This window comes from Anser anser (genome assembly GCF_964211835.1).
Source record: "Anser anser genome assembly, chromosome: 6".
In the NCBI taxonomy this organism is placed as follows: Eukaryota; Metazoa; Chordata; class Aves; order Anseriformes; family Anatidae; genus Anser; species Anser anser.
Window position 1 is genome coordinate 11,309,695 of NC_139726.1, and position 20,479 is coordinate 11,330,173.

General features: G+C 52.9%; 1 protein-coding gene across 1 annotated transcript in view; it reads right to left on the reverse strand.

The window, feature by feature from the left end:
* IGFBP2 (insulin like growth factor binding protein 2) overlaps window positions 1-12,545 on the reverse strand; it is a 60,342-nt gene extending 47,797 nt beyond the window's left edge. Inside the window, exon 1 of the mRNA XM_083840954.1 lies at window positions 12,110-12,545. Coding sequence (XP_083697080.1) covers window positions 12,110-12,530 — 421 coding nt within the window. The 5' untranslated portion in view covers window positions 12,531-12,545. The remainder of the gene's footprint in view (window positions 1-12,109) is intronic.
* Window positions 12,546-20,479: the final 7,934 nt, after the last annotated feature.

Genomic DNA, 20,479 nt, shown 5'->3' on the forward strand with positions numbered 1-20,479 from the left:
GCCTTGCACAACAAGCCCAGGTCCCGGCGTCAGGCGGCCAGCCCAGCCCAACCCAGCCCTGCCCCGCTCCTGCTGCTGACACTGCTCAGCCCACGGCTGCAGGGATTTCCAAGGCACAGCCCAGTCTGCTGCCCGCTCACAGGGACGCCTTCCTCGCCCCCACCGATTGCAGATGCTTTCCGCCATGCAGATCATTAACGGCTTTTTCATGGAGAAATCTGGGGAATTCCTCCCATTAAAAATATCTCCTAAATCTGATGGCACCCACAATGGACTGCTTCGAGAGAAAAGCTGCAAGAGCTTACTGCAGAAAATATAATTTTTTATGGCAGTGGACAGTCCAGAGTGGATTGTAAATTCTCCCACAGGAGCATTCACACGCTCAGCACATAGCTCAATGTCAGACTTGAACATGGGTAGTGATGACGGGACACAAGCAAGACGCATAATTCAGCTGCCTAAAATGCAGCCTCATCATGGGATGCCATGAACGGGTTATGCATTCAGGCAACTATCCCCACATGGGCAGGGAAAAAAAAAATAAAAGAACTGGGGAAAAAAAAGGGGGAAAAAAAAAAGGCAGAGTCAGTTAAATATTTATAGGGGGCCTCTGCATTTCAGAGGGGAACAGATTTTAAGTCAGCTGGAAGATTTTGGCTCTGCCTGGGCAGATCACCGCCAGGGGAAAGGACACCTCCTGGATGGGACCTCCCTTCTCACCGCGGCTGCTGCTCCCAGACACACGAAGCGATGAGAGATGACAGCAGGTAGCAAACTGGATTTGTAAGAGCAACTCCAGATTGGTCTTATGCATGGAGATCTTCCTACCCAACGCCTCAAGACACAGCAGTCACGTACACGGCTGAGGGTTGGCTCGCTTCCCCAGCACTTGAAGCCCCGCTGCTGGAAGTCAGGAGGGTAACTCAAGGCAAGGCTCACCTCATACTCACCCTTTCCATGAATTCCCAATTTACTGGCCACCACCTAAGGCAGGATTATGGGTCTGATGGACTTTTGGCCAGCCTGGTCTGCTGCCAGGTCATATCCGCACTGCCCAAACATTTTCAGCACGGTCTGAATTCGCAAAGGTCTGTTTCAGGACACGAAGGGCCAGCCCAATGGCCAGGGGTTAAGGTAACAAATCCTTGAAATCAGACTGATAAAAAGACAGAATAAACACAAAACAGAGGTAAGCAATGACTGAAATCAATAACAATCATTACTAGAAAGTCGGAAGCTGTCCAACCAGCTGAGATTAGAAGAAAGCTCTCTGCATTATCATTTTTTTACTCTTTTCTAACAGGCAAATTTTGTTAAAGCTGAAAGATTTGTGATTAACCCGTTGTCAGCTCAGCTGGCCTTAGTCCCTGTAGGATGAGAGTTGTAGTTCCCAAGAGGCCTGAGCACAAACCAAGCCACTTTCTGTGCGGTGGGACCTGCCGGAACCTGATCACCTCCCTGGTCAGTTTTGCCATGTTCAGCTCCAAAACAGGAGAAAAAAAAGCAAGCAAGTCAAGCCCCGGTCCACAAAGGTGGAGCTGCTCAGCTCCACCTTTAGATTCAAATGGAGAACCCCCTGTCCATACACAAGTATCTGAAGCAATATTCATAAAGCAAACACTGGAATGACCGGCAAGCAGGGCTCACTTTGCACACCTGCCCCTTACCAACAGGCAAATCTCAGGACATCAGTGCTTCTAAAAATGAGATTCAAATAAAACTGAGCACACTGAGTCCACTGAGTACATTTGTTTAAAAAGCTACGTGAAATGCGGTAAGTATTTACAGACAGACTCCCCACAAACGTAAGCAAGGGAAAGTTATCAGCTCTGGGCTCCCAAAATATTTACTTAGTTCACAGTTATTCTGGCTACTCTTGAGTAGCTCTTTCCAAAGTCACGTGCTGTCATTTTGATGGCATTCCCTTGACCAAAACTCAACCGCAGAGGACCCTTTCCCATGGGCGTTTCCAAGCACTTTCCTACCACAGACACAAATAGGGTCCTTGCAAGGCAGGAACAGCACTATGCAAACTCATCGCAGAGGTGGGAGACAGCTGAAGGTGCACGGCCTCCACCATAAAACATCCAAGAGTCAGATGTGAACGCTACATAAAACTGAAACTGCAGGAGTAATTAAAAAACCTAGTTGAATGGTGTAAGCTGAGCAGGGGCCAAGAGGCTGAGAGAAGACACCCTTGTAGAGCAGGCTGGGGCATTTTAGTGGCTGCAATTGATCTAAAACTTGGGTTCAGATCTCATCTGGCCAAAAGCCACAGCTTCAGAAGCACGTCTGGTGGAGGATGTCGGTGTACTCTGCACGTTTCCTGACAAAGGCTTGGGATACCAGTTCTTATTTTTAGTACTATTTTCATTTCTTCAAGTAATGAGTTCAGTGTTTCAGGCAGCCCTGGAGGAGCAGGAAGGACATGTCCTGTAATAAAACTAATTAATTCATGTGGAATTTCTAGCCATTATTATGAAAGTGGCCAAATTCCTCACTCCTGAAAAGCTGCCAAAATAGCCATTAATCTGGCTGTGGTCACGAGCAGGATTCCTGTGGCCTCCTTCAACACTCGACTGGCCCCCAGGACAGAGACTGCAGAAACCCAAGCGGATGTTGTGATTTCCTCGCACCGACTCCCACAGCCCGAGCTTTACTAAATAGGACCATTGCCTTACAGGGCTCCGTGCCAAATTCCTCCCGGTGCCCCCAGACCAGACATGCCTCAGTCATGTGCACAAAGGTCAAGACCTGCCAGACCTCCAAAATCAAGCAGTTTGACAGCATTAAAAGCCCTGTAGACCAACCATTTCCACCCACCCAGCCCTGGTCATGCTCTCAATGACAGGTGCCCTGAAGGGAGCAGGGTACCGAATTTCTCCTGGACAAACTAAAAAATGTATTCCTACAGCTCCACTGGGCCTGCTAGGAGCCTGAGGTTTTTGGGTCCCATCTGCAGTCAGTGGGAAGCCAGGCTCCTCCACAGAGAAATTTCAGGCAAGAATCCCATCGACCGAAATCCCTCAATAATGCACAAGAATTAATGGAATCTGTCTTGCTCCCTGTGAGCTGGGGGTGACAGGGTCTGTGGGGTCTGGCAAGGAAAAAAAGCATGGAATAAACTTATTTCAGTCACTAAAATCAACAACAACAACAAAATGACTCAGAATACCCACAGGGAGCCAATCTATTGTGTAAGAAGGCACCATTTTGCCATAGTCTCTTTTTTTTTCCCCCAAAATTCTGGACTGCTCTTTAAATTTAGTGATGGGTTAGAGGGTTAGCCTCAAATAATACCTCTGGTGCTGTCCCACCATCCAGTCCCAAGAATGGCCAGGCTCCCTGAACACCACCACGAACCCAGATTTTCTGCCTCAAATGCCCTGTATAACAGACTGGTGGGATTTCTTTTTGTTTAAACAAAATCCTCCCCAAACCACCTCTGCACAAGACATGGAGGCAGGTTTGTTCACCATGGATAAAGGAGAAGGTCCCCTACTATGTCAATGTGTTGCTTCAGGCCTCCTGATCCCAGTGTCCACCATGGCAGATGATTTACCATTCATACCACAGTTGGATCAAGATGGTACAGCACTGATTTCCCTGCCATTTCGTCAGTCTGATTCGTATTATGTTCAGATGAAGGGAGAGGACCCTCTACACATCAAGGACTGTATTAAACTCATGGCCCTTAGTGGTAAGTACTGTGCCAGAAATAAAAGGCTCTTGGAGCTCCATAGGGCAGACAGGGAGAAGGTTCTACCACAGGACCGTTGTCCTTGACCAGTCTGACTACGAGGTGCCTTGCCAGAGCCTCAGATGGATGCTGGAGCAGTTGTTCCAACCTTCAGAAAGCAGCGGTGAGACTCGTTGCAGTGTTACCACTCAGCATTTTCCTCTCACTAGTTCAACTGCAAAGCTAGAAGAGCAAAGCGGCTGCTGTGGAGAAGGCGAATTGCAGCACCCCTGACGAGTGTCCCCAAGAAACAAGACACGATTCACCCAGGTAACTGGAATTTACTTTTGGCAAAGGCTCTGCAAGGCGAGTCAGGAGGACCAGAAGGAACAGAAAAGCACCGTGGAAAGCCACAGGGCTGTTGGGTTAGCCTCACCGCCAACAGAAATGCCACTGTGGCCAACCACCCTGACCTTACAACCCACACGGCCTACCCTTCTGGTGGCCGAGACCCAGAGGACACAAACCAAGGCACTTCAGGGAGCTCCCAACCCAGCCACCGAGGTTCATCTCCCAGCTGCCGAGCCGGATTGACCGCAATATCATCAGCTCCACAGCCTGTCCACAGATACGGGCCACAGCCCCACCACGAGCCCAACAGCGCAGGAAGACGAGGGCCCCACTCCGGCCACCCCTCCTGCTCCTCCTCCTCATGCGAAACCTGAGTTCCTCTCCCCGTTTCTGCTTGCTTTTGAAGTGCCAGATGAAACGGCAGCAGATGGAGGCGAGCAGCCCGCTCGCCGAACGCACCGAGAGACGAGCGTTTCCACATGGGCTGCGTGGGAGGCCTGCCATTGCTCTGGCTGCAAACCCCGCGCCTCCCTCCAGCTCAGCTCACAGCTGAACCGCGCACCTCGCCCCCAGCGCCGCAGACAAACCCTCGCGAATTCAAACAGAAAATCACCCCCGAGCAATTTTCCAGATGAAAAAAAAAAAAGAAAAAAGATTAAAAAAAAAAAAAGTCAAATTCCAGCCAGTTTTTCTGCTTTTGCTCTTCTGCCTTCACTGGGACCACTTAGGGTCTGTACTGCTCCCCTTCAGAACAAAATTTGGGAGTTCTGAAATACAGAGCTCTGCCTCCAGGAGACAGGCCACACTGGAGGACACACACATCCTCACTGGAGGCACCGAAAAGGACACCAAAAACCACAAAAATGCTTTCCACAACTCACTTCACCCACCCGTCCCCCCAAGACCGAAAAGCAAACATTCCTGGGACGCAGACATCAGATGCCCACCCCTTCCTAGTTTTAAAACAGCAAGGCGAAAACATGGGAAGGTTATCAGAAAACCTGATCACCAAGCCAAGAAAAGCCCACTAGCGTGGACTGGGTCTTTCAGTACTAACCAGAGGAGCTGAGAACATACTGCCCTGACTGAAGTCTGAAAACCAAGATCTTCCAGGGAAATTTGCTGTGGTCTCGATCAGAAGTACTGGGCATTGCTTAATGAATTTTCCCTGCATTGTAGGGCTTTGGGACTCTCCCACAGAAGATGTCACGCAAGTGATTGCAACAGCACTTCACTGCTGTAGGTGCACTGCATCACCTGGCTATAAGGACAAGATGCAAGGGGGCACAGCAACTCCTCTCAAAAATCGCCTCCAGACAGTAAGGTGGTGGAGATATTATTAATTTCAAGGGCAGAGCATTAAAAATCCCCTCATACCACCTGAGCTGTTCTATCTGCAGAAAACTGTAAGGAAAAGCACGGATTTCAACACAGTCCAATTCCCACCAGCGCTTTGTGTCACTCTCAATTACAGCCCAGAATGAAATACCAAGAAATCGTTCCTCGCGGCCGGCAGAATTAATGGGATCTTTGACTACAGAGAGCACCAGGCAGTGAACTTGTTCCCTTACCAGCCAAGAGGCACAGTGCGGCTTTCTTCAGAATAAAAGCTGCAATGTCAAAAGATAGATTAAGGCTTATAAAAGTGACCTGATGTTTTTCCGTATTCCAGACCATAAGAAAGGCATGTGATTACTGACCCTTTCCTTTCTAAAACAATTTCTTTCTGTCGCAAGCTGACGCAGCAAGAGATTTTTATCTTCCCACTGCTATCTAGCTAAATACGTGGAGGGCAGAACACCAGCTACAACACAGTTCTGCAGTTAGAACAACGCAGCCCAGGCTGTCAAACGCTGAGCTGCTGTAAGGCTGCAATAAGCACGCTCTAGCCCCTTTTTCCCTTCAGCCTTCACCCCGGATAAGCACCGCGCCACGCTCGCGTGTAATGAGATGTCAGCTCGCGTGTTTAATGAGGGCACACTTGGCCAGCTCACGAATGTCGAACGCCTCCCAGCTTGCTGGTGGCGGCTGCTGAAGGTGGGCAGAGATGTTTCAGCCAGAGGTTCGGTCTGCTGAAGGCAGTTTATCTTTGCGGTAACCTTGAGAGGATGGAACGTCCAATCTAGATTTTTGGCCGGAGGAAAACAAGTGGGGCTAGATTCACTAAGCGCCTGCAGCCGTCGTTCTGCCCTCCAACCCCACAGCTCCTCAGCTCGGGATGGCTGTGGGCCAGCAGGGAAATGTGGGCTCGAATGCCCTCTGCCCAGAAGGGGACTGGCCGGTTGCCCCACACAGGCACACTGGTGCCATCCCCCCAGCGAGCACCTACACAAAGCTGCCCCGTGCCCAGTGGGACAGCTCCAGCAGGACGGACACAGACTCCAAGCACAAGTTAGAGGAGCTGCGGACATCCTGACCCCGAGGGTTGCCCTGCTCCCCCTTTTCCTGTACCCCAGGGCCAGAGCTTGGGTTCCTACCATGTCCCTTGCATCAGTACTCAGCTGATCCCATACAGAAAGGATTCAGGGAGCTAAACCGGCAGAATACTCATCCTGCCGGAAAAGTGAAGATTTTGTTGGTTAATGCCTCATCACGGCCCGCTCAGGGAGCAGACAAGGACCAAGACCCACATGACAGCGCACAGGGATGTGCCCTGGGACAGGGAAGGAGCGGGGCATGACTGCTGTGAGAGCAGCTCGGCGGGGATGAAAGGCAGCCAAGAAAAACCTGCACGGCATGCCAAGACCCAAAGCCTGGGTCTCTCTTCTCTTCCAGGTGCACTCCCAGAACATGCACCATTTTTATCCTCCAAATCCCCTGGCCCTCTCTGCACATGTGAGCCATCATGGTGTTGCATGCCACATCACAAAGGAACAGGCACGAGGGACTAAGGTGGCTTTCTCAGTGAGACTAATGCCATCTGGTAAAGCCTCAGTCTTCCACTAAGGACACACATGCCTCTCTGGCAGATGCAAACAGTCAGCAACACCATGATGGAAAGCAGAGCCCAATGTGTTCAATATGTGCTGTTAAAGGAGACCCTCCAAAGCGGCTACATGCATGCTGATTTGGGCAGCACCTTCCCGTGGAAGAGGGAGGAACATCTGGAAACTCAGTACACGCCTGAGCTCAGTCCTCCTCGTTTAACAGAAATGCTTTAAAAGCATCTTCACGTGTTACCGTGCCCTTCATCTTACTCTGCTGGCCTCAAACAAAAGACCTTCCCCAAAGGAATCGGAGACCCAGTAGGGAGCTGGGCTGTAACCATGCCCAGAAAGCTGGAGTAGCCCAAACCATGCAGAAATGCACACAGGCCTCAGGGCAACTACTGCTCCTCTTAGCCCCTTTGTGTTGAACACGTGCCCTGGAAGAACAGGCACAGAAGTGCTGCCGGCCACCGGACAAAACCTTGTCCTCCCAAACCCGGTTGTGTCTGTGGGCAGCGATGCCACCAGCTCATCGGTCGGACACATCAACCCCAGCTAATGCTGCAGCCAGGTCTAGCCCAGAGCCAAACACAAATACACCTCTCGCATTCCAGTTTTTGCTGCTTTGCCTCCTGAATTGTTTATCTCGGCTCAATTCCTGGATGTGGATAAAACAAACGGCATGGACTTTCTCACAGACGGGGCTTCTCGCTCTTCCCTTGACAAATACCACGCTCAGCGAGCATGAGCCTGAAACCCAGAGGAAAGGAAACAACTGCAAAGGGCAAGAAGGAAACAGATCATTTGCCAAGGGACAGCATGAAAACACATTTCTCCTTTGGGCCAGAGCCTTGAAATCCTCCCAGACTCCCCCTTCCCTCCAGCCCATTTTCACACCACTATCACCCCCACCACAGCAAACGCCAGTGGGCCTGGGCCTTGGGGGAGCATCATTTTCAAGAAGCTGCTCCACAAGGTGTTATTTATTATCTTCATACTTAAAGATGACAACCGGCCCAGGACCTGATGGGGTTAGTCCTTGACCAGACACAGCTGCTGCAGAAGAGCTTGGAAACCTGGTCCATCTACTGGCAAAGCCCCAGAGGCAACAAGGACAGACGAGCTGTATGCTTTTTCATTCACCTATCATCCTCAGAGCTGTTATTAATTGCGTTTCACTTGTAATAACTTCTTCCACAACAAAGAGCTCCGCAGCCCTTCAGTTTAGCCGGGGCAGAGCTGCAGCAGCGGCTGCAGGGGTATTAACACAGCAGACTGGCTTCTTGCAGCTCTTTTCTCTGATGTCCCGTAACGCCCAAGCTTGCACAAGCCAGGCTGAACGCCTGGTTGCAGCGCTCGTCATGAACTTCTCCCATGCCCGTGCGCTTCCACCCCAAAAGGCGCCTGGCGCGGAGCAAGGGGGATGCTCCCAGAAGGGCTCTCCTCTGCATCTCACCTGCTTTTAGCAACAGAGCAAATTCACAGCCTCTGAGGCTCTGCCAGACCTGGTCACACCAACTGAGGGGGCAGAAGCTGTGGGGGCAGGAGGACAGACACACACACACGCACGTGCAGATGATGACAAATGCTTCGTTTCCCTAGAAAAGCTGGAGAGAAGCAGAAGTCTTCCTGGCAATTCAGTGGATGTGAAAAATGTAGTCATAGCATTGCTGGCATGGTTTTCAAGTTGCTGTTAAAATTCCACTTATATTATGCTACCTCCAGCCTCAGAGTCTTCTGTGTTTTGGAGCAATACATTAAACTGTCTTTTAGCAGCTGCCTGCCAAGGGGAAATGGAGGTTTTGACATTTGACCCATAAGGAAGGATGTGTGGCATTTGGGGCTACCCAAATAAGGATTTTAGCTGGATGTTAAACCGAGCTGCTCTTCTAACAGTTAACTGTTTTGACGCTGTTTTTGTTCCATGGCAGTCCCTGACCAGGTGAAGGAGACAGCACCAGCCCTGCAAATTCAAGTTTGCCCGCGGCCATGGTCTTCGCCCAGCTCTCCTTCCATTTGGAAAGGTTGCCTTGAGTAGCACGGGCTGAAGAACACATTTGTTTTGATAAAAAGTGGGATTCTGAAGCAGAACTTAGTAGCCAGCAGTGGGTTCAGAGGGGCATCTCACTCGATTAGTACAAATATCCCAACAACACAGTAAAACAGTACTACAAAGCCACCTGAACCACACTGCCAAAGGGGTAAAAAATCCCTTAACTGGTCACTTTTGCAAAACTCCTTGAGAGACGAGTTTTAATCCTAGGCTATTGTCTCCATTAGGAGAAAACCGATGTTCTTCAGCTATCCTCTAACTCGGGCAAGACACTTTGGGCCATCCGCTGACACTGCAAAGCTCTGCCCTGCTCCACCTCCCTGCACAGCTCCCGCTGTTTGCCCCGGAGCAGCACCAGCACCCCGCTGAGCCTTCGGCCAGGTCAGGTCGCTGATCCGACAGAAAAATCACCGACTTGTTTCTTGGGGCTGGCTCTCTGCAGGGCCGGCAGCATGAGACTGGGTATCCCGTGGTACCCGAAACGCCTCTCAAAGCTGGCTCTGTGTCCAGCTCCTCTTGGGTCTTGGGCCACCCCAGACCTGCTTAGCCAGAAGATGACTATCGGGGACAGGGACACAAGGGCTAACATGACGTACAGGCCGTCCTCACTCTGCTCCACGTGCCCAGTCCGTTACTCAGCCTTAAAATGGTTCTCAGACCTCCCTGCCGTGCTGAAGGAATAAAAAAATACACTGGAGACTGGCATGGGAGCTCCGCGCACAATAACAACCCTCTGTCCCGTGTGCAGGCGGCTTCAGTCAGCAGCATGTAAAGTTTGTTACATGATGACCTGAAATAAACTGTAAAACAGTGTGGTCCAGTGGCATCAAAACTATTTCAGAGGCCCTGATCCCTGGAGGTGCTGAGCCTCCATCTCGCTGCCTCCATCAGCGGGAGTTCGTGCCCCCGGCTCCCCGAGGAGGTAGAGGTTCTCAGCCTGATTTCCACAGACTGCTGCTATTTTGTTCCAACATTCCCAACATCTTCAAAATACCCAAAGCCTCTTGTGCAATGAGCAACATCCCCTGCTTCCTAGCTACATGGTGGTTTATGTTACTTTCCGCCTACAACCATTTCAGGATTGGCTTTACAGACCTAAGTGGAAGACTAAACAATGCTGGAGCCACAGCAGGAGAATTTGCAGAGTTTTATTCCTTGTTTCATTTGGGCAATCCTTCTGCCTCTCATCAGGGACAAAAAAACTTGCCAACCTCTTAATTTAGGAATAGCACGAGCTCTGCATTCCAGTCCTCAATCAGCCAAAGGAGCCTTTTCAAGCTGGAAAGGGGAAAAAGGGCAAATACCTTTAAGCACATTTGGAAAAAAAAAAAAAAAAAAAGGCTCAACACCTGCCTTTTGCAGGCAAAAACCTGCTCTCGGGGCACTCGTGAAACAAGCCTGACATCAGCATTTGAAAGGGAATTCCAATCCCTGCGCTTCGGGTGCCAGACTGCTTTCCCTGTCACTGCTTTGAACGAAAAGCAAACTCTCCCTGGTATATATTTTGCAGGCATGCTGCAGATGGAAGCAGAGATGTGAGCCTGAACAGAGGAGCATCAAGTGAAGTTGGCGGATCGGGGTTTTGTTTTTGTTGTGGGTTGTTTTCTTTTTTTTTCTTTTTCTTTTGTAATGGCTACAACAACCTGTTAAAAGTTTTGTAATCTGAAGAGAGCAAACCCTTTTCTGGATGTCCAAGCTCCTCTGCCAAGACGTGCTCGACTGTGAATATTCCAGCTGCATGTTTCACATCACGCTGGCTAAAGATGTGCCAGTATTTTTATTATTCACCCCCTATGGACATTACAGAGCACCACATACATTAAAGTGTTCTTAAACTGCGCTATTTATATATGAGTGTGTGCGCGTTACATACACACAGAGATATGGTCAAATAAATCACATGCATTGTAAAGGAGTAAGGGTACTAAAATCAAGCAAAACATCCAGTGAAGTAATGTAAAAAATCTGGAAAAAAAAAAAAGACTATAAAAGCAAAAAAGCAGCGTTAACTCAGAAAATCACCTCTTAACCCATCTCTGCAGTGCTCCCCACTCCCCCCCACCGCCCCCAGCCTCTTCCAAAAGCACAAGCCTGAAGTCAGCGCCAGATTCCTTAAATCTAAATGCCCTTGGCTTCTTCTGGAGAGCGTAAAATTCACTCCCTTGACACCCCCATTTCTGTAGCCGAGCAGGGCTTCACATCCGCGTGTCCTCCGGGCTCCCGGCTCGCTGCAGCCGGGCAGAGGAGGGGGACAGCAGCGGGGACCGCGGCGGCCGCCCTCACTGCAGCCAAGCAGCGGCTTGCGACGTGCAAAGCTCCCTGCGCCGCCGGTTTTTCTTTCTCCCTCTGTCTCTCCCCCTCGATCAGCGAGAGCCGAGGCGCTCCCCAACCCGTGCATCGGCATCCCCGGGAGAGCTGCCTCCCGCAGCAATCGCAGCAACAGGTCAGGAGCCTGTAGCGTCCCGTCCTCCGGGCTCCGGGATGCTCCGCTTCTCCCCGGCACCCAGTGCCCGGGCTTGGGGGGGGGCAAAGAGGGCCCCAACCTCTGCCGTGGGCTCCGCTGGGCAGCCGGCCATGGGGCCGGGGGTCCCCACAACGCAGCCCCCCCAGCACCGGGCAGCGCGTGGTCCGGTCCCGCGGGGGCATCGGTCGCCCTTCGGGGTGCCTTCAGTCCCCCACCAAGCCCAGACGCGCACCTCCACCTCCCGCTGCTCCCCGAAGGGCTCCCCCTCAGCTGCGCCTCCCCACGCTTCCCCCTAAATCCGCCACGGTGGCTTTTTTTCTCCATAGAAACCCCAACCTCCGCCCCGGCCCCTAGGCATCCCCCACAGCCCTGGCTGCCAGCGGGTCCCCCCGCTTTATTACCCCCCACCACCACCACCCTCGGGCTCCCCACACATAAGAACCCCCCCCGCACCCCCCTTTCCGCACCCCCAGGGCTAGCTACGACCCCAACCCCCCCCCCCCCTTCCAGGGGATGCCCTCCGGCTCCTTCCCCTCACCCCTCCGCCCTCCCCCGGCTCCCCTCTCCCCGGCGGGGCCCCCCCCTTGCCCTTCCCGGCCCCACCAGGTCCCGGGGGGGGTGCTCCGGGGGCTCACCTGCGGGCCGCTCGGCGCTGGCCCCGTACTCGGCGGCGTCCCTGCGGCGGGCGCAGGTGCCCTGCCCTTGCACCAGGGCTTGCAGGGGCAGCTCGGCGCCGGGGTCCGGGTAGCAGCGCAAGCCGGCGGCGCAGCGCGGCGTGTAAACGCCGCACGCCTCGGCCTCCAAGCGGGCGCACACCGGGCAGCAGCCGCAACCCGGTTCCCTCACCAGCTCCGGGCAGGGCGGCCGGGAAGCCGGGGGGCAGGCGGCCAGGCGCTCGGCCGTGCAGGGCGGGCAGCGGAACAGCACCTCGGGCAGCGCCGGCCCCGCCAGCGCCAGCGCCGCCGCCGCCGCCGCCAGCAGCAGCCGCGGCCACGGGGCCCGAGCCGCGCCGCCGCCGCCGCCGCCGCCGCCACCACCGAGCCCGCCGAGCGCCATGGCGGGACTGAGGGCGCGGCGGGGCCGGCAGGTGGACGGACGCACGCCGCTCGGCCCCCCGGCGGCGCGGCTCGGCACGGCCCGGCGCGGCGCGGCGAGGGGAGAGGGGAGAGAGGGGAGAGGAGGAGAGGGGAGCCGAGCGGGGCCGAGCGGGGCCGGGCGCCGGCGGGGACGCGCAGGGTCCTAGAGCCGGCCCGCGGAGCCGCGCGCACGGCTTTTGGGGGGCGGGGGGGGGGGTGTTGGGGGGAAGGGGGGGGGGTGCCGGAGCCCCCGTGGGGTGAGGGCAGGCGGAGTGGGGAGCTGGGCCCCGGACTGGGGTGCTGGCCCCAGAATGGGGTGCTGGAGCCCAGAGTGGGGTGCTGGCCTCCAGGCTGGGGTGATGGCCCCAAACTGGGATGCTGGCTCCAAACTGGGATGCTGGCTCCCAGAGTGGGATGCTCACCCCCCAAACTGGGATGCTGACCCCCAAACTGGGATGCTGACCCCCCCGCTGAGGTGCTCGCCCCCAAACCGGGATGCCGACCCCCAGATAGGGATGCTCACCCCAAACTGGGATGCTTATCCCCAGACTGGGATGCTGACCCTCAGGTTGGGATGTCACCCCCAAACTGAGATGCTGACCCCCAGACTGGGGTGCTGGCCCCCAGACTGGGATGCTGACCCCCAAACTGGGATGCTGACCCTCAGATTGGGATGCTCACCCCCAAACTGAGATGCTCACCCTGAGACTGGGATGCTGGCCCCCAAACTGGGATGCTCACTCCCAAACTGGGATGCCAACCCCCAGACTGGGATGCTCACCCCAAACTGGGATGCTCACCCTGAGACTGGGATGCTGGCCCCCAAACTGGGATGCAGACCCCCAAACTGGGATGCTCACCCCCAAATTGGGATGCTCACCCCAAACTGGGATGCTCACCCCCAAACTGGGATGATCACCCCCCCACTGAAGGCATCAAGGGCGTTATCCCGCTGGAAATTGTCCCCAGAGAGATGGGAAAGGGGCTCACCCTCAGCCCGCTGCCCCCCAGCCGCATCGTGCACCCAGCTACGTGTTTCGGGCCAAGCCCCACTATGGGGATAAAACCTGCACCTACGTGCTGTCCTCACCAGTGCTTCCCTGGGGATGCGCAAAGGATGCTGCCTATGTTTGGGGTTTTGGTGTGAAATCCCCACATTGAACCCCAGCACGCTCCCCTCCTTGCTGCCCCCATTGCTCGGTACACCCAGAGCTTTTTCAGTACACGGGGTATCACGCAGACGTGACTGACTTCTTCATTAGTTAAAAATGTTAATAGCAAAGCCAAGGGAGCGCAACCGGGCTAATGAAGCTGGAAACCTCTGTTAACGTCGTCGTGGGATTATATGGTTAAAGTCGGGCGCTGAGCGATGGAGCTCCCTCACCCGCGGGAATGCCGGCTTTGTGGCACTTAGCGTTAGCATTTTCTGCTGCAGGTTTGCTGGTGTTTGGGTTTTTCTTTTCAAATCAAGGAGAACGCAAAGTGCAGCTGCTGATGCCTCTCATGCAACACAACGCTCGGCACGGGATTACTCATGGCCTTGGAGTTTTATAACACATTTGTTTGCGGGAGCCATGAGCCCAGAGAGGAACGGCGGTCTGCGGCATCTGGCACGCTGCGAAACCCACGGTGTGCGTCCCGGCACCTAGCACACGTTCCCATCCCACTCCCCAAGAAATAACTCAGGTTTTACAAGGGTTTAATCAGGCAGGGTCCCTTTCTCTGACCACCCATCACGCTTCTGCTATGTTGTTATGAAAGAGCTGCCAGCTCGCTTTATTTGTTAAATCCTACAGCAGCATCTTTGCACCTCGTGGTGATTTTAGCCATCCTGGTGTCACTTCTGGAGGAACCTGGTCACTTTTGGGGTCCCCGCGGCAGCAGCATCTGGTTGCAGCACTCGCTGCTCGGAATGCAAGGGACTCCAAAACTCCAAGCCAACAAAAACATTGCCCTGAAATTAGAAGCAAATAATGAAGATATTTTTGTTTTGCTTCATCACTTCGTGTTACAAAATCCCCTTTTGCATGACAGAACCAGAATTTTCGCCTGAGTGACTCAAGAAAGTCCCTTTAAAAGCCAAGAAAAAAGACAGAAAGAGAAGAGAAGAGAAGAGAAGAGAAGAGAAGAGAAGAGAAGAGAAGAGAAGAGAAGAGAAGAGAAGAGAAGAGAAGAGAAGAGAAGAGAAGAGAAGAGAAGAGAAGAGAAGAGAAGAGAAGAAAGAAAAGAAAAGAAAAGAAAAGAAAAGAAAAGAAAAGAAAAGAAAAGAAAAGAAAAGAAAAGAAAAGAAAAGAAAAGAAAAGAAAAGAAAAGAAAAGAAAAGAAAAGAAAAGAAAAGAAAAGAAAAGAAAAGAAAAGAAAAGAAAAGAAAAGAAAAGAAAAGAAAAGAAAAGAAAAGAAAAGAAAAAAGAAAAGAAAGGAAAAGACCAGCACAGACTTTGCATTTGTTACTCCTACAAATCTCAGGGTGGGAAAATGGGACGCACAGCACACAGCAGCCCCTCAAAGCCTCCCTTTAGCATGGATTTGAGAGCAGATGTTCCATAGACAAGGGAGCGAGTTATTCTCGCTGCACACTCACGACTTCTCGGGGGGGGGGGGGGGGGTGCTCTCCGTACCTTTTTTATGATCTGCCGTTGACTTCACTAATGACTCACATTTGGTTCCAATGAGATATTTTCATATGACTAATGAATCTATATTTGGAGGCGTAAGAGGGTTTGGCTAATTATCTGTTGCAGCCAGTTAAATATTCCAAGTATTCAAAGTAGGTTTCTTCCAGTGGCAAGCGCTGTGCCCTCGTGCTCTCTGTGCTGCTGGGGCTGTAAAAGCAGCCCGGCACTTTGCCTCGTACCAGGCTGACATCTGGGTTTCTGTGTGTGTAAGCACAAGAGATGGCCTGAACTTAATTATAAAGTGAACCGATCCTGCATTTTTTAGGTGGCCGGCAGGTCATTCCCCAAGGGAGGATTGAAACCCGCTTCTTCAGCAGGCGCTTGATGCTTGCGAGGCCCGTTTCGCTGGGGTGCTTGCTGGCGTGCCATTAATAACTCCTGGCAGGGGCAGATGCCCGATAAGCACCCTGCTGTCGGCTGCTGGTGCACAGATGGGTTTTCCCCAGGGAGAGCTTGGAGCCGGCGAGGGAAGGGCAGGGAGAGAGCCGAGGGGGAGGGAAGGGGCTTCCCGAATTGCAGCAGGACCTTGCACGTAAGGATCCTGCAGGGAAAGAAACGCGCAGCTCCGACGAGGGAACCAGCCGGCCTTCCCTCTTCGTAGCCTCCATCGTAGGTGCCAAGGCCGCCCCGTGGTTTTTTATCGCTGCCGCTTTCTTTGTGCAGCGGCGCCGGTGCAAGCGCAGCGGGGCAGAGGCTGCCCGTGTTCTCCCACCACAGACCTCTCCTCACAGCTCCTCCGAGCTCCTCGGCCGGAGGAGAACAATAAAGAAGATTTTACAGCTGTTGTGCTTGTGGGGGGAGGCGAGGAGAAAACAGCTTGAGTGCCCATGGCCGGCTATAATTTCTCCAGTGGGTCTTTGCTGACAGTTTTAGGATTAACAAGTGAGCTCTGTTCCCAGGCATCTACCCCTGTGCATAAGCTGGCCTGTTTGTTCTCAAGGGTTTATTTTACCCTACAAAATATGGCATTGCCAAACAGATGTAGGCTTGTTCCTAGAAAGGCAAGTTATAACTGAAGCCGCATCTCACAGAGGCTTTAGCCCTCGGGATTGTTTGTAAATGCTACAGTATTCCTCCGACCCTTTTCAGGGCAGTTTTTTCCCACAGACGTGCTGGTCGGGTCTTTTATGGCTCTGTCCTTTGTCAAGGATGAATTAAGAAAAATAAACTCGCAAACACAAAGTGGAGGCCCAGCCCGGAGATCCTCTTGCTCCCAACCATTAAGAAGTATTTTACAGCGCTGGGTGGGGGAAAAAAGAAAACAATGTGTCCTCCTGCATTTTTCTCTCCCTCATTTTTAGCTCTAGGGGTAAGGAAAAAAAAAAATAAGAAGAGGAAAATAGAAAAAAAGAGTCTTGGTATTTTTGGAGGCCTCCCGTTCAAGAGGCTGACACAAAGCACTTTCTGTCGAGTGCTGCAAAAAGCCTCCTGCCTCCCAGAGCTGCCCAGGAGAGGGGCAGGTGATGAGGAAGGGAAGGCGGTGAGGAGGAAGGCTGCGGGGATGTGCTCTGGTGCTCAGTGGTCAGCCTCTCGCTTTCTCCCCAGAGATTTGGCAAACTGGCCATGAGCGAAGGGGAAGAGGTTTGCAGAGCACCGTGGGCTGGGGTTCGCCACACGCCCACAGCAAAGCGCAGCCCATCTGCGTCCTGTCGGCCCCACGGCCCCCCCTTCCCCAAACTGCTCTCCCCAGGTGCCTCATCCTGGGCAGAGTTCAGATGTCAGCAGAAGGGTCAATTATCGGCCAGTCCCTTTACATGGAGCCTATCTAAGATGTCTTTAGAGCAGCCCTAAACTCATTATCTGTGAGCCTGAGCCAGTAATTATGAATGCTTTGGCCTGGGCTCATTTGTTTAGGTTTCTGTAGCACTGATTAGAGATCAGCAGGCTTAAAGTTCGTGGGAGGGCATGGAGCCATGGTGGTGGCTCCAAGCCGTGGTGTTCCCCAGTAGCCGAACCTCTCGCTCATCCCTAAGCATCCCTCCAAGATGCCAGCATTAGTCTCAAGGGTAAAAAGCAGCTTGAAACCAAGCAGCTGGCCAGGAGGAGGTGATGCAGAAAGGATTAAATACTGACCTAGGGCAGTCAGGCACTGTGACTCGGGTTACAGGGACAACAAAACAAGAGCAGAAAGGATTTGTGTGGGCAATGTCCCCGACTTCAGCCGGTACTGGGTTAATTGCTGTTGAAAGAGGACCTGGTGAGGATGAAGGAGATGAAGCTGAGGGAGGGGAAGGAATATCTTTCAGCTCAATGAGAGGTAGCAGCACATCTCTGCAGAAATATTCCTACTTTAATCAAATCTCTATCTGAAGTGGGTGGCTAAAGGACCCTGCGGTGGTGTGAGAGCCACCACATTGCTTACACCTGCCAGCCACAGAGCCTCCCGGCCTGCTCCTTCTCCTCCATGAGGATTTAGGTCAAATCTGACGAATGTGAGAATCCAAAGATCCCTTTGACGTTTATGTCGACAGGCTTTCCCCTGTGTCTGGTACCCCTCGAGCAGGGCAGTGGGGTGAAAGCATTTCAAAGCACACGTAGATGCTCAAGAATGTTATTAGCAGCATCAGCCAACATTTCCACTTGCTTTGTATTTGCTGTTGGAAAAGTAATAACAACTCTGGAGAATCTACTCAGGAGAGAAAACAGCTCTTTCCTCGGCACCATGCTGCGATGCTGCTTTGTGTAACAACACTGCACGCGGGAGCGGAGCAGAAAGGGGCTGCAGCCCCGTGAGGAGCCGGGATTGCTGACACAAGCCCACGGAAAGTGCTACAATGGAACAGGATGAAGGCAAAGGAAAGAGTGGTGCGAGTACGTAGCAAGAAAAGACTCCAGCTGCTGGTCTCTAACTGCCTGTGTCAAAGCCTCCTAGGGGAAGTAATTTTATTTGCCTCATGGGACGAATAAAACAAGCACTGGAAAAAATACAGGGAACAGTCTCATATTGGCAGGGGACAAGACAGACCATTCAGATCTCAACCCAGAGCACAGAGCTCTCCGAGGGCAAGGGAAATATTTGAAGGTGCACCAAAATTCACCCCTAACACAAAGGAAACCCCACGCCCTTGCAGTCTGCTGGCTGTTGGGAAGCAGCAGCTGTTCCTGGACCAGGAAACACACGGGGCCGTGCTGCCTTCGGCCCCGTATCTGTTTCTAAAGCAAGAACTTCCCCAGTGCCCTGGTAGTGCGTTCACACCTCTCTCAGGTCTGAATCTCTTCTGGAGACGGGGCTGGCACACGGGGAGATGCAGCCAGGAGCAGGGGACGCAGCGCTTGCAGGCCCCCAGCTCCCCTGGCCTCAGGCAGGCCCTGTCCCACCTCTGCTCAGGGACAGGGGCAGCTCCCACTCATGGGGCACCTTGGAGCAGCGCCAGCTCTGCCCTTCTGCCTCCAGACACAGCCTTGGCCCCCCTCAGCAACAGCACAGCAGAAAGGCAGGGACCAGGCCTGTGCGAAAGCGCTTCTGTTAGCTGCCTGGGAGCTCCTCAGGAAGGATGAACGTCCCCTGGTGAGCATCACGGCCACTCGACTGATAACGGTGCTCAGCTAAGACCCTGGCACAAAGACGCAGGACCCCAGCTGAGGGGATTTGATGGTGGGCTTCAAGGCACACCACCTGTGGGAGGAGGTGAGATGGATGGTCTCACACTGAGGTAAAGCTGTGAGACCTCCCGTGCTGGTGCGGCCCTGCTGAGACCTGGAGCCCGGCTGGTGGGTTCCCCCAGCAGGACACTCCTGTGGCAGCCAGTCTCTGCGTTTCTTTGGCACGTTTATACATTTATACACGAGCAGCAGTATGCAGCCCACAGGCAGGACCCCTGCTGGGATCTTCTGCCCAAGCACCTCTGCTTGTTCCTGGCTCGTAGCTCTGGACCTTGCTGGTTCCTCTTACACACATGAAGCTGGGCTAACGAGCTCGCCTCTTCCTTGCCAGCCTGCCAAAGAAAATGTGATGACAGAAATAACAAGGGTGGGTCCCCTCTGCCCAAGGCTGTGGACTCCTTCCACACCAAGGAGAGGTCCCCTGGTGGCCCTGCGACCAGCACCTCCTGAGGCCTCCCACCACAACCAAGCAGGTGCTGTACAAAGTAGAGGGCTGCGCTGGAGACCACCAGAGAGGTTCCCTTCAGAGCTGGAAAATGTTGCCCACAGCCTTGTCCAGTCCAGTTTTGAGTATCTCCAGGGATGGAGATCCCACAGCCTCCGTGGGATTAACCACTCTCCCTGTGAATTATGCCCTTTCTACCTAGTCAGAACTTCCTTTGCAGCAGCCCGTGTCTGTTGCTTCTCATCCTTTCGTGGTGCCTCTCTGAGAGGGAACCTGCTCCAACCCCTCTGAACCCTCCCTTGAGAGACCCAAGTACAGCAATCAGCTCTGGCTCTGTCTTCTTCAGGTTGAACAAACCCAGCCCTCAGCCTCTCCTCATCACTTGCTGTCACATGTTAGTAATTAACTGAAAAATTTGTATCCTTTTATTTCAGATTCTGGTGTCTCACTCCACAGTAGAGCACAATTTTAGGTTTATAGCTCTGTGTTTATTTCCAAGGAAATTTTACTAGCCTGATGTACAAAAGCTACTTAAACCTTAAAATGAAGTCATCTCTGCTGCAGAATACAGCCCACTAATTAACCCTTCACAAAAACGTCTCAGCTTAGGTCCTAAAGGACGAGCACTGGTGTAGCCCATTGCAAGGTTAAAGGGCTCTTGAGGAGATACAGGGAAGGATCCCGAACATGGGTTTGCATGGACATCAGAGCTGCCTGAGCCAAGTTCCATCACGTTGCTTTGAAAGCGATCGGACATTAAAAATGAGGCTGCTCCCACTCAAATAAACTAAATTTGGATTTTAAGTGCAGCCCCGCTCTGCAAAGCAGCTCTATAAAAATGTCATTGCAGGACTTCCTGTTTATTGTCTCTTGCAGGCTCCAAATGAAACCCATTCCACTAAAAAGAGACCTTTTGTAAAGAGCCATCTGCAAATGCAGGTTCTCCTCCTTCACCCACAGCTCTGAAACAAAGGCTCCAAGTCCACCTCCCCAGACCCTGTGCAATACCCTGGCTTTTGGGATACCCACCTAGCCAGAACCAGCTAATCAGCTTTCTTGCTCTGTGCTGGCTCCATCCTCCTCCGGTGTCCGTCTGTCCCGTGGGTCAGTCTGTCCTTGCAGCACTGTGCTGGGGCTGCACAGGACTATGGGAACAGCCAAGAGCAAATGTGGCCTTTAGCTTAGGCAATAGATGGGTTACTCTCT